The 12,003-nt window shown below is 38.8% G+C and overlaps 2 protein-coding genes across 2 annotated transcripts in view; one reads left to right on the top strand and one right to left on the bottom strand.

Annotated features, from left to right (window-relative positions):
• LOC135082166 (piggyBac transposable element-derived protein 4-like) overlaps positions 1-12,003 on the top strand; it is a 125,427-nt gene that overhangs the window by 36,755 nt on the left and 76,669 nt on the right. The window lies entirely within an intron of this gene.
• LOC135082445 (unconventional myosin-XVIIIa-like) overlaps positions 1-12,003 on the bottom strand; it is a 95,597-nt gene that overhangs the window by 29,716 nt on the left and 53,878 nt on the right. Inside the window, exons 4-6 of the mRNA XM_063977240.1 lie at positions 1,555-1,715; positions 1,375-1,486; positions 341-465 (exon numbers count right to left, since the gene is read on the bottom strand). Of these exons, the coding sequence (XP_063833310.1) occupies positions 341-465; positions 1,375-1,486; positions 1,555-1,715 (398 nt within the window). The remainder of the gene's footprint in view (positions 1-340; positions 466-1,374; positions 1,487-1,554; positions 1,716-12,003) is intronic.

Raw genomic sequence — 12,003 nt, 5'->3', positions numbered from 1 at the left:
CGTGTAATCCTTAAAGTCGACTAGGGGACAGATATCGGACATCAGGCCTCCGAAACCCGCCTGGAAAACGTGGGGAGTGTAGGCTAAATTATTCCATTTTTGCTTTAGGTAAATTAGTTTACTTATAGCAAGAGTGGTGGAGATTAAATTTTAATGGTCATGAATGCCGGAACTACGATGAATCTACACAAGAATACGTTTGAGCTTGTGATTAGCCTTAATATTTCAATAGATCTTTCAATGAGTACCTATCTAAAAAACAGAACTTCCCGAAGGTTTTTGATTAAACTATAGTTAAACAGTTAAAAATTGGCCTTAAGGTAAATGGAACTACATTCACCTTCGTTTGTACTTCTCCCCGCTGGCGCTAGCGTCGGCCTCGGAGCCCTCGGAGTCAGACGGCTCGGCACCGCCGCTCTCTGCCGAGCGCCAGTGCAGGAGTTCCAGCTCCAACCGCTCGGATGCCTGGAACAAAACAGGGACGCGTTAGCAATTGGTAGTTGACGTCACCAAGGAATAAGGGGTACACAAACTAGTAAGAGGAAATACGAAGTTACTCGACAGTAAGGGATTGCGCACATTATAGGAACAGGACGGTAAAGAAAGAAAGAAAGAAATAAAAAACATTTATTTGGCACACCATAACAACAAATTACAGAAATTAATACGTTAAAAAAAAATTAAAAATTATGCCAAATAGGCTTCCACTCACATCACACTAAAGGATTTTAAGTGACAAATAATAATGTACCTGCGTAGTCCCTAATCAATAGCGCACATTAACATACTTTTATGAGCAGTCATAACGCCATTTTGTATGATTTTCTATAGCTATCGGAACTTGGAAATCACGTTGACATTTTTTTTTAATTAAACGCGAGTAAAAAAAAACGTTAAGTTATACGAGTACATACCAGCATTTTACTTCCTTTGACGTGGTAGGAGAGATTACGATTGAATTTTTCTGTTCCTAAAGATTATAAAATAATAACACGACACAAGTTGTAAAGAGAATAATTGAAGTCACGACAAAACTCTTGAATCCTTTTTTCTTAAATAAATCACTAATGTATTTACATTATTATCTTCTTACACTGATACATTATTGACATAAACTTATCTATCCTATTATTAGCCGTACCTACCTAGTTAGTTAGTTGGCCTTTAGGACGGAGATAAAAAGTCAGGATAGTTGCTATGCTACCACTTTCGGCGGAGACTCAGCATGCACGCCAGGCGCATTGTAAAAATCGGCACCCTTACTGTACTTATCATTGGGCCACCTGAAATATTATGTGTTTGCAGTTGCAGTGATCCTTGTTTTTTTTTTGCGCGGTCCCTTATATTCTGTGCAAATAACTACGAAGTAAGTACCTGCTGCAGCCTCTGGTTGTTGGTGATGAGGTCCCGGTTGTCCCTCTCGACGCGCAGACTCTCGGCCGCCTCTGCGTCGGCGCGCTCCGTCGCGAGCGCCGCCACCGCTGGCCTTCCACCTCAGGACTATCAGTATACTGTCCTGATGGGTAGACTCTAAGGTTCTACTCTAGGTTCTACTCTAGGACTCTAAGTACCTGCTGCAGCCTCTGGTTGTTGGTGATGAGGTCCCGGTTGTCCCTCTCGACGCGCAGTCTCTCGGCCGCTTCTGCGTCGGCGCGCTCGGTCGCAAGCGCAGCCGCCGCTCGCTCCTCAGCCAACTCACCCCCCACCTCAGAGAGCTGTAAAGAAAGAAATTGTTTTAGCAACTTTTTATTAAACTAATAACTGCGATGTAAAATAAATGTTTTTTAGGTTTCATCATCATGCTAGTCATAACTGGCAAGATTTATAGTATCACGCACAACATGGAAAAATACCAAGAAAAGTTTTTGAAAAAGTGCAAAAATAACAATTATAATTTTGGAAAATGGAATTTCTCAGAAATCGTAAACATGATATAGAAGAGTTTAAAGTTTCTCTCAATATCATGTCATCAACGTAAAAGAAATACGATTTTAATTTGTGTTTATTATAGCTTTACTGGCCTGGTAAACCACATAATTTGCGTGATAATTTTGTGATTACAAGTCAAATTTAATTCATAATAATTTACTATAACATCAATAAACCTGTAATTTTATTCAATATGCATCTCTCAGCTGCCAATCATGGATCTTTACGAGACCATAACGGTAAACAATGCGGTGGTTTTATTGCTTAAAAATCACTTACTCCTCCATAAAGTAGCGAGCGTCATTCGGCGGGACAGTAATTATGGTAATTGAAGCGTTATTTATCAACGACGCAGATGAATGAAACATTAACGAGCACGCAATATTTCAGACAACAGGTTAAAATTGGAACGCATTGACGTCCGTAGTAGGTGGCCCGTCCGGTGCACACCACGGTTTGACGGAATCGCAACGAGAAACCTTACTGCTTGCCAAACGCGCACCGAATCACAGTTAAAAGTATACAGAAATAAGAACTTCCTCGAAGTGACTGACAGTGACAAAAAAATGGGCTGATGATGGACAGCAAGAATCTAACGGATTTGTAAACTAACAACAATGAAAAAACTTTAGGCAAGAGACTCAAGTGCGCGCGCGTTGCACGATGTATATCGCAAGCGCCACCGTTAGCGCGTAAAATCATCTCAAACAGCCGGCTATTATTTATTAGCACACATTAGCCGTGTCTTCAAGATCGCGTAACGATTTCGTATGTTTTTACGCCTGGAAATAAACATGATTGTGCAATGAATCACGAACCTCGTCCATTTCAGAGACCGTAGTGCGGTCCTCCGATATTCCCCTGGAGGATCGGCATATGCTGCTGGCCCTGCTTCCACTTCTACTGAACAAAGTGAACCCTTTAATCATGATGTTTGTCGCCGACTTGGATCGGCCGACCTTCCTCTTCCTTCCGTCGTAATACATATCCAAGTCTGGTTCATCTTTGTGACCAAGTCTTCTCCATTCATCCATGACATGATCAGTTCTCTTCAAAAAGTTGTCAATCTTCGAGCTCAAGTAGTTAGATGAAGTTCCTTGTTCTAAATGCGCTGCTACTGGCTTAAACCTTTGTCTGACTGGTTGCCTGTTGCAGCCAAGAACGAAGCTCAAGTTTGCGTCAAATACAACTGGCGCCTGTTCTTTGGATCTTAGTTCTTTAAGATCTACACTTTCAGAGAAATCGCAGGATTGAGGGTACATTCTGCGTGGTGTTGGTGTCCTGTTGTAAAGAGTCGAATTCATACTCGAAGAACGCGAGAGTGGCACGAATGTTCCATTGCTGCTGCAAGTCGAATATTGACTAGCAGAACTTCTGACGCTGCTGTATGACAATGGACTTGGAGATCGTGAAGTCAACACGTTACTTGGTACATGTCGCCTGGCTAATTCTGCTATTGAACCAGTTTCTACTGAAGCTGAAGATATGCTCCTTCTGTAAGAAGGACTCGGAGACCGATTCACAATAGATTTTTCTAGAGGACTTTGGTGAATCGTATGCACCTCGTTTAAAGTCTTCGTGACAAAAAGTTTCTTTCCATTCAAGAGAGTGGTCGGAGTCTTTGGTGGAACTTTCTCGTCGAAGTTTATAGGCAGTGTTTTGGATTTCTTCATCGGCAGTATGGGTCTACTTGGCGGTGCTTTCGGCGGTTTCTTTGGGGTCGCATCCAAAATGGGCGGAGATAGTGGTCCATTGGAATTTGGCGACAGTGCTCCGTTAGTCGGAGAGAGTACTCCATTTCTTTCTGTGTGAATTCCATTTCCGTTCGTTGAGGGTACAGACCCATTGGTGCCGTTGTGTTCTGGAATATGGAGTTTGAGTTGGGTTGATGTGCTGACGCCGTTGACGGCATCAGGGCAGCCGTTCGGTGCGGTCGGCATATCGTCTAAGCTGATGTTCGCTTGCGTTTCCTGTATTGGCGGAAGTGTCTCCCGCGGTGAAAGTCCAGTGCCATTTCACGCGCGATGCAGTATTATTGTCGCGGGCGATGCGGGATGCTTCGGGACATGGTTTCGAAATAGAACCGGCGCGAGAGCGCTCCGCGGAGTAACTGCCGCTATCTCGGTCGCCGGGCCGACGCAGCCGCTCGACTATTTTGGTTTACTTAGATGTCGAAGTGCACGAGCGAGTGACACGCATTGGACCTTCAAAACTCTGGACGTTCGACGTCCGCTATTCGCTATACAAACAAAACACGGACATCGTGTGTTTTCTCGGTTTAAAGCCGGTCGAAATGTCGATTTGTCTTTATAAAGTGCCAATTCCCAGAATTTGGATGTGGATGAGAGATATATTGTTTGTTTTTGTTCAATAAAACTTCAAAACGTCTGATTTTCTCATTTTTTCGATACTCTTGGATGCATCAATGACTTACTCAATTATTACTGTAGTTGTCTCCTCATTATCTATAATGCAAACTATCGCATTTCCATCGACAGCTCATTAATCATTCGATGAGGCAACCAGGTCATCGATAAGAATGTCATTGGTTCAGAACTCCAGACGCTGCGCAGGAGTAGCGGACCGGAAACCCTGAAGGCCGGAGGTCTGTTTGTTTAGCGATTTATGATTAGTAAAACAGTGGTTTATGCAACAGTAAACACGGAAAATGGCGGTTTCAACTGCATTCAGTATTATTGTTTAACTAGCGGCTATAACGTATCGTTGCATAATTTTAGACTGTGATTCAGCTATTTAGTGGTAAGAGTATTTGTGGATAGACACGAATAACGTTACTGGACAAAAAATTTAAATAAACGTTAACGAATTAAAAAAAGAAGAGAAATTCGCATCATAAATTAAACCTGGGGCAAAAAAAAAACACTTGGTCTGGTTTGAAAGTATTTTTTAAGAATTATTTGTAGGCTTTGCAATGATTGCTTCTCGTATAATAAGTACATATCAAATTCTTAGTTGTTGGATAGCAGTCAATCCAAATAATTTGGACGCTGGTAAATACGAGTAAACCGTTCACGTTTACACTAACATGAGCCTTTGACGTGATTCGCTGTATTTTCGCCAAAGACGCATGAATGTTGACGTAAAATTTTATATTGTAAATAATATCATAAATGTTCTGAACATGAATGCGGAGGACACACATTTCTGGCAAAAACACTGCACAAGCCGTCAGAATTATAAATTATGTTATTTTAATTATCTGGACACGTCGTTATAAGTGTTAAGATCTAGATAGGCAAGTGTTACGTAGAAATAATCTAAACTCAACTCTACTAGAGCTTCTTTACACTCTTTTCTCTTCTTTTAAATCTTCTAATCATGACGCAATGTCAAGACTAACTCGCGTTATTTTAGTCCCAAAAATATTGAAGTTTTTGAAAGATTCTAGATTTTTCGGTAAGCCTAAATAAAATGAGCTAAGTCACAGGCTTCTTTTAACTAATTTAGTACACTGATCGTTTTTCATGGCCTGGTAAAAATATTAGGTAACCTACAAAATCACATTTTAATAGTTAAAAATGTGCTTTGATTGACTTGACCGAGATTCTGTTTCGTAGCTTTCAGTTATTCTAGAATCTGTTCAAAGATGTTTTGACATATGCTCCCATTTTTTTTATTTCAGTCGTTAATTTAACGATGAATAACTGTTTTCAAATTTTGGCCAACATGTTGTTTTTTCGTATTATTCCTAATGTTACAGAAACAATTTTCACACTACGATTTTTTAACCCGACATTTTTGATCTGTGGATTATTTTTCGGTTCGTAAAAGACATTTAACAATTTACAGTAATGCTCAAATGGCCTCTTGCCAAGGCTGTAAAGTTGATGCATAAAAAGTTTGTACATAATTCAAGAGAGCTAATCCCAGTTAGGGACTGCGCACATTATCAGCACGGCAGGGTAAGGGATTTTAGGTGACGAAATAATGTACTTTATGGTGATCACTCTACGTTTGAAATTGCAATGTTAATGGTAAAACCATGGTTTTACCGTGGCATGCACGGCATGCTTAGGAATGCCGAAACAGCAGCTTTGCGGTTGTGTGGACAGCCTTCGGGATGCGTCGGCAGGCAGTGGTCGAGCGAATTCGTGAAACATTTCGGCATGCCTAAGGATGCCGTGGCATAATTATCGTGTGTGCTTGCCTAAGGATCCTGCCGTCCCGATAATGTGCGCAGTTCCTTATTGTGCCGATTCGGCGCGCGCGCACGCCCGCCCAACGAATAAATAACCGGCCGTCTGGTCTGCCAATGCGCTTGATGCAACCGGTCACGTATTGCCAACATTTAAACTTTTCAGCTCGGAAGCTTCAGAAATGATTGACAGTCATTTGATGTTGTTTAAATATGCAGCAGTAAAAGTCTTTCCTTAAGGCTAAGATCATAATATTCTACAAGGAGTGTGATGATATGCAGATTAAAATCATACAGAAATATAAATTTTAGGTTGTAATCTTCAGTTTTAATTGCCAGTAAGATAAGTCCTTTATCTGCAGAATGAGTTTGGCATTCTTATGTGCACTTATAAAATGCATGTCCTTAATAATACTTGCTCTACTTTTTGACAAAATATCGGTTGCTGCTGAGAAAAAGTGGCGGAAGAAACTTAAGGTTCAGCCAAACCAACGCGATCAGCCGGCGTGCAGCGATGGCGATCAAACTTAAAAGCATTGATGAACCTTTAATCACCTTTGTCAGCTTATACTCGTAACTTACAAATGGTTACATTGACCATGAGTTTCCAAAAATTATGTAACTCAAGTGTCAGATGTAGTCAACGAAAGCGATTATAATGCGTAACCTAACGTACTCGCAATCTTTTCATTGTATAGCAAAAGCACAATTTCATACATTTCGTGATGTCTAGAAAGCTTTACAATACGATTACTAAGTTTCGTAATGGCGGATGACATCAAAAGATGTTGCGGTGATGTTTTATGACCACACAAAATACAAGCAAAAGATTCACATGTCATGTCCGACACTCGAGTTTCAATTGCGAATTGAATAACCTTCACTGACGAGTCGAAGATGCGCAGTTTTTAAGTCGGAATTTTCGATACATTTAGATATGCACGCTATGATGCTATACTGGAAAACAAATTGTTTTTATCAAGGATTAGACGTGCCCGCGAATTCGTACGCATGAAAATGGTATAAATAATTTTCCCGTTTTTGTAACATTTATCATTGATGCTCCACTCCTATTCGTCGTAGCATGATGTTACTTACTTATACAAATAGTTATACCTTCCTCCAAAAATGGACTATCCAACACTTTAGAATATTAGTATAGAAGTTTGGTATTCTTTAAAAAAAAACTATAGTCGAGTTTTAATCGTACATTGTGTGAATACACATCAAACAACGAAACTACACAAAACCTAAAGATCACTGTGAGAAGAAACATGGTCGTTAAACGTGTACAATCATGTGCGATTACACTTCATTTGGAAACGTAATAATTGCACAAGGTGAAGAATCGGCGACAACAATTAAATGATGGTTCGCACGCTTTCGCTATAAGATTTGCAGTATTTGATTTGGAAAGAGACAGAGATTGAAAATCTCCATGAATCCGCACTAGGCTGGTAGAGATGGCCGAAGTGACCTTACAGTTGGGGTGAGCCCTGCCTGTGCTCTATAAAGGACGTCTTCTTCAACCAAAGGCCTACCCTAAGGACACAACGACAGCTGGTCCTGATGGGTTTACTTTTTTTAGGACTATGTAGAGATATCCCATGAGTCTCAATGGTTTATTAGTCTAAGAGGGAGGGACTCTCGATAGAGAGGCTGGTGAAATTGCTAATTGAGATAACAAACTTTACGTAAAATTACTCTGTGTACCATTTCTTTGTTCTCAGTTTCTTCAGGCTAGGGCTTGAGTCTATGAAATTAGCTATGTCGGACGTCTAACGGCTCATAAAGTCAGAAGAAAGGCAGTAAAGAATACGCAATGAAATGATAACCACACAAACGTATAGCATTAAACCGTCGGCGTATCAGAGACAACAATATAGTGTAATTTTCTAGTTATTATCTGCACTGTCTCACGCTCTCCCTGTCTTTAGTATTAGTAGCAAAGTGGCGAGCGATTAAAACTATTGCGTAACTTCGATCGGTCTCTACTATTATCGAATCTACTTTAAAAAATACCGATATACCTATTATTTTATGTAACTTGATTGGTCTGCTATTACATTGTATAATAAAACTAAAGCAAACGTCAGTATTTTATTGTTATTATGCGAAAACCGTCACGCTACACTAAGCAATGAATTTCCACGGTATTTTGTGACGGACAATGTATGCAAATCAAATGCAAATAGAATTTGAAATTGATAAGCGTGTAAAAGCAAAAGTAATGAAAAACACAAACTGTAGGAATTTTATTACTTTGCTCAAATTATTTTGAAAAGCAATGTTTGAAAAACAAGGATAATGTATTTCGGGACGTTTAAATCACCGAAAATAGGTCGCATGTCGACCGTAACTAATAAAGTGCGCGTTCAAAGGAAAATTATAATGTAATGAAATTGCAGCGCCAATGAACAAGCCTTTAGTTGGGTCTTGGATACATTGGAACTGGATGTAAATTGAACACTTAATTCATATTCTGTGGACATGATTTCGAAATGTTTACCCGCCAAAAAACTTCAGCACGTTTAATCTGTGGAGTGTGGATGTCCGATTTTGAAAGAACGCCCATTTTACCCGCCAAACATTTCGTAAAGGTGACAGACACATTTTATATGGTCCCTATTGAGTCATTAGCTCTATCTCAGTGCTAATAAAGCATTTAATTACAGGATAACTATGATCAAAGCGTGGACTTCTCCCTGGTGTATTCAAGGGTGTATTTATTGTGTTGAAATAGTTACCAGTAGGCCTAAGATGCGCGACGTGATAACTTTTATCGACGTCAAAATGTATGGGCAAAATCGATAAAATGGCGTGATAACCGCTTATCGCGGCGCGCATCTTAGCCCTACTGGATATTGAGAGCAGGGCATTGTCATGTTTCATCAACAGATTAAAATCCGTTGAGACATTTTACGGAAGAAAATTGAGACGTTCACATCCAATTAGCGTTTCTGAACTCGAATTCTTGTCCCAATTATTTTGTTTGGGTGTAAATTGGATTTTGAGGTACAGTTAGAGTTAAAAGTATGTAAATATCATACCCATTTACGGTAATGTAGATACAGCTGTAAGTTCCAAATATTTTATGGATGACGTGACTTTAAATGGTGTTATAATAACACAAAATCAATTTAAGTTTGCTAAGTTCTGTATAATGAAAACAAGAATGTTACAAAAAACAAATCTTAAAAATGCGATACGATAAGATAAAAACAAAGTTTATATTTGAAACAGTTACGTTTGCCAAATAACTTCGTATTAAGCTATTTGTATCAGAATAAATAATAACAATTCAGAAGCTCATTAAAATAAACGAAAGTTCTTGGAGGACGCGAGTGAGTCACTTGTCACAAAGAAAAACAAAAATGTGTGGAAATCGGACTGTGCGTAATCTAGGAGTAGGGGCAGTAGGTTCACTCACATACAAAAAGACTTTAATAATGCTAAAAAACAAACGCAAAAGTATAACCCTGTCTTTATGATCATTTCGCGTCTAAAGTACTGAACCAATTTTTGATGTTTTTATTTGGCACTGAAATAGATTTAAATCCTTTTTTCGTAACATAAAACTTAAAGGGGTAAAATGGGGCGAGTCTGTGCTTGCTTGTTTTATGCAAGAACACATAACACTAGATCCAACTGAGGCATGAATTATGTTACATGATTGGTCTAACCATTGACATTCAACAAGTAAAAAGTTTGAAATTATCATTGAGTTTGTACGGTGTCATTAAAATATGTGGTCATACTATTGCAAGCCTACTGAATCATTTTACTGTGGTCCGTCAGTCTACGTGAGCTTTATTATGTAACGGCTCGTAACATTTCCTCGCATTTTTGTCGGCTAGTGCTGTCTGCTGTCATCGATAGAGTATCGATAAAGAAATTATTTTCTAGCTAATTTGTACAAAATTGAAATGTTTTGTCGTAAGCGTTAATAGATTGGCGTCGTAATCCTTTGAAAAAATAAGTCTTTCATCAAAATAACGCAATAAAATCTGTATTTTATGAAATGATTTGTACTCAACCTAAAGAACGATTGAAATAAAAAAGAACTTTCCATTTATTGGAAATAGAATTCACTGTTTTCTATTATTGTTTCGACTAATTAAAAATAGGTTTACGCACTCCTACTATCGGATGCGAAAAAAAAAGTCAACATTTATCGACATCCGAGCACACATTTTGCAAAACATCCCATCCCTATCCAACGGTCAAGGACCCGCGATGAAATTATTTACGGTGTTCTAGCTCACTAGGTCAGGCAGTGCTAAAATAAAACCAGCCACGTAACCTACGTTGTTTCGCAATGGACAACAAACCATTGACACTGTTGTAGCGTAAATATTTATATTTTTTATACGGAACATGTGGTAATTTTTAAGGACATTACTAATTTAGTTACTTTTTACTTGATTGGACTACATCCCAAAATGACCACTTTGTAGGGCAAGTGACCCGGTTGTGGCCACCGACCCCTTTGTGGCCATTTAGAACTTCAAATCGTTATAACTAAGGCAAAGACTAATATATTACTCTATGGTTTACGGGAATAAAAATATCTAATATTAGCAACACTGATAGCGTTAACAGCTTTGATGTGTCAAGCTTCACTTCAATCCAACAAGTCATTATTTTTTGAGAAGCGTTAATTCATTTAAGTCTTAGCAAAAAGGCTAAGGCGAGCGGGTGAGTAAACAATCATTATTTTCTAATTCCTTCTTATTTTTTTAAATGTTTATGTTCATCCTTAATAAAGAATACACTGTCTAAGTGGTACTAATGATATTTTATCGCTATTTGTTTATTAAGTGGGTATATGAGAGGTGGCCACTAATGGAGCCAGAATGAATGAATTTTCCCATCTTTGGCCACATGACTGGCCAAAAGTGGTGCACGAAGAACCCCACTTTTGGCCATTTAGTTTTTATCGTGATTTTTCAATTTAATTACTTAGCTATTTTGATATAAGTAATCGATTCATTTTCAGAGTTACGATTATAATGCCTCCATCGAAACCAAATACTAAAAAAATCGGTGTTGTGAAAAGAAAATTGTTCCAGTACTAACCGCATAAACTTATACTATAGGTTAATGTTGATCTCCTTAATTGTAATTTCAATTCAAGCTGAGATATTATATTTCTTACTAGCGGCCACCCACGACTTCGTACGCGTGGATCCCGTTTTACTCCCTTCATCTATCTTACGCGGTTTAGATTTTTTCGTACAAATGTTTTTCCCGCTAACTCCCGTTCCCGTGGGAATTTTGCAATATCCTGTTGTAACTAAGCTTTAAGTTTACTAAGGTACCTGCATGCAAAATTTCAAGCGTCTAACTTAAGCGGTTTAGATTTTTCATACAAAAGGATTTTCCCGCGAATTCCCGTTCCCGTAGGAATTTCGGGAATTCCTTGTAACTAAGCTTTAAGTTTACTAAGGTACCTACATACCAAATTTCAAGCGTCTAACTTAAGCAGTTTAGATTTTTCATACAAAGGGATTTTCCCGCGAATTCCCGTTCCCGTGGGAATTTCGGGAATTCCTTGTAACTAAGCTTTAAGTTTACTAAGGTACCTACATACCAAATTTCAAGCGTCTAACTTAAGCAGTTTAGATTTTTCATACAAAAGGATTTTCCCGCGAATTCCCGTTCCCGTGGGAATTTCGGGAATTCCTTGTTAACTTAAGCAGTTTAGATTTTTCATACAAAAGTATTTTCCCGCTAATTCCCGTTCCCGTGGGAATTTCGGGAATCACTTGTTGTAACTAAGCTTTAAGTTTACTAAGGTACCTACATGCCAAATTTCAAGCGTCTAACTTAAGCGGTTTAGATTTTTCATACAAAAGGTTTTTCCCGCTAATTCCTGATCCCGTGGGAATTCCTAAGTATACTATAACCTGCCCAGG

Source organism: Ostrinia nubilalis, chromosome 21, assembly GCF_963855985.1.
Source record: "Ostrinia nubilalis chromosome 21, ilOstNubi1.1, whole genome shotgun sequence".
NCBI classification, from domain to species: domain Eukaryota; kingdom Metazoa; phylum Arthropoda; class Insecta; order Lepidoptera; family Crambidae; genus Ostrinia; species Ostrinia nubilalis.
The sequence above is the reverse complement of the archived record's forward strand: the minus strand, read 5'-3'. Positions and strand labels throughout refer to the sequence as shown.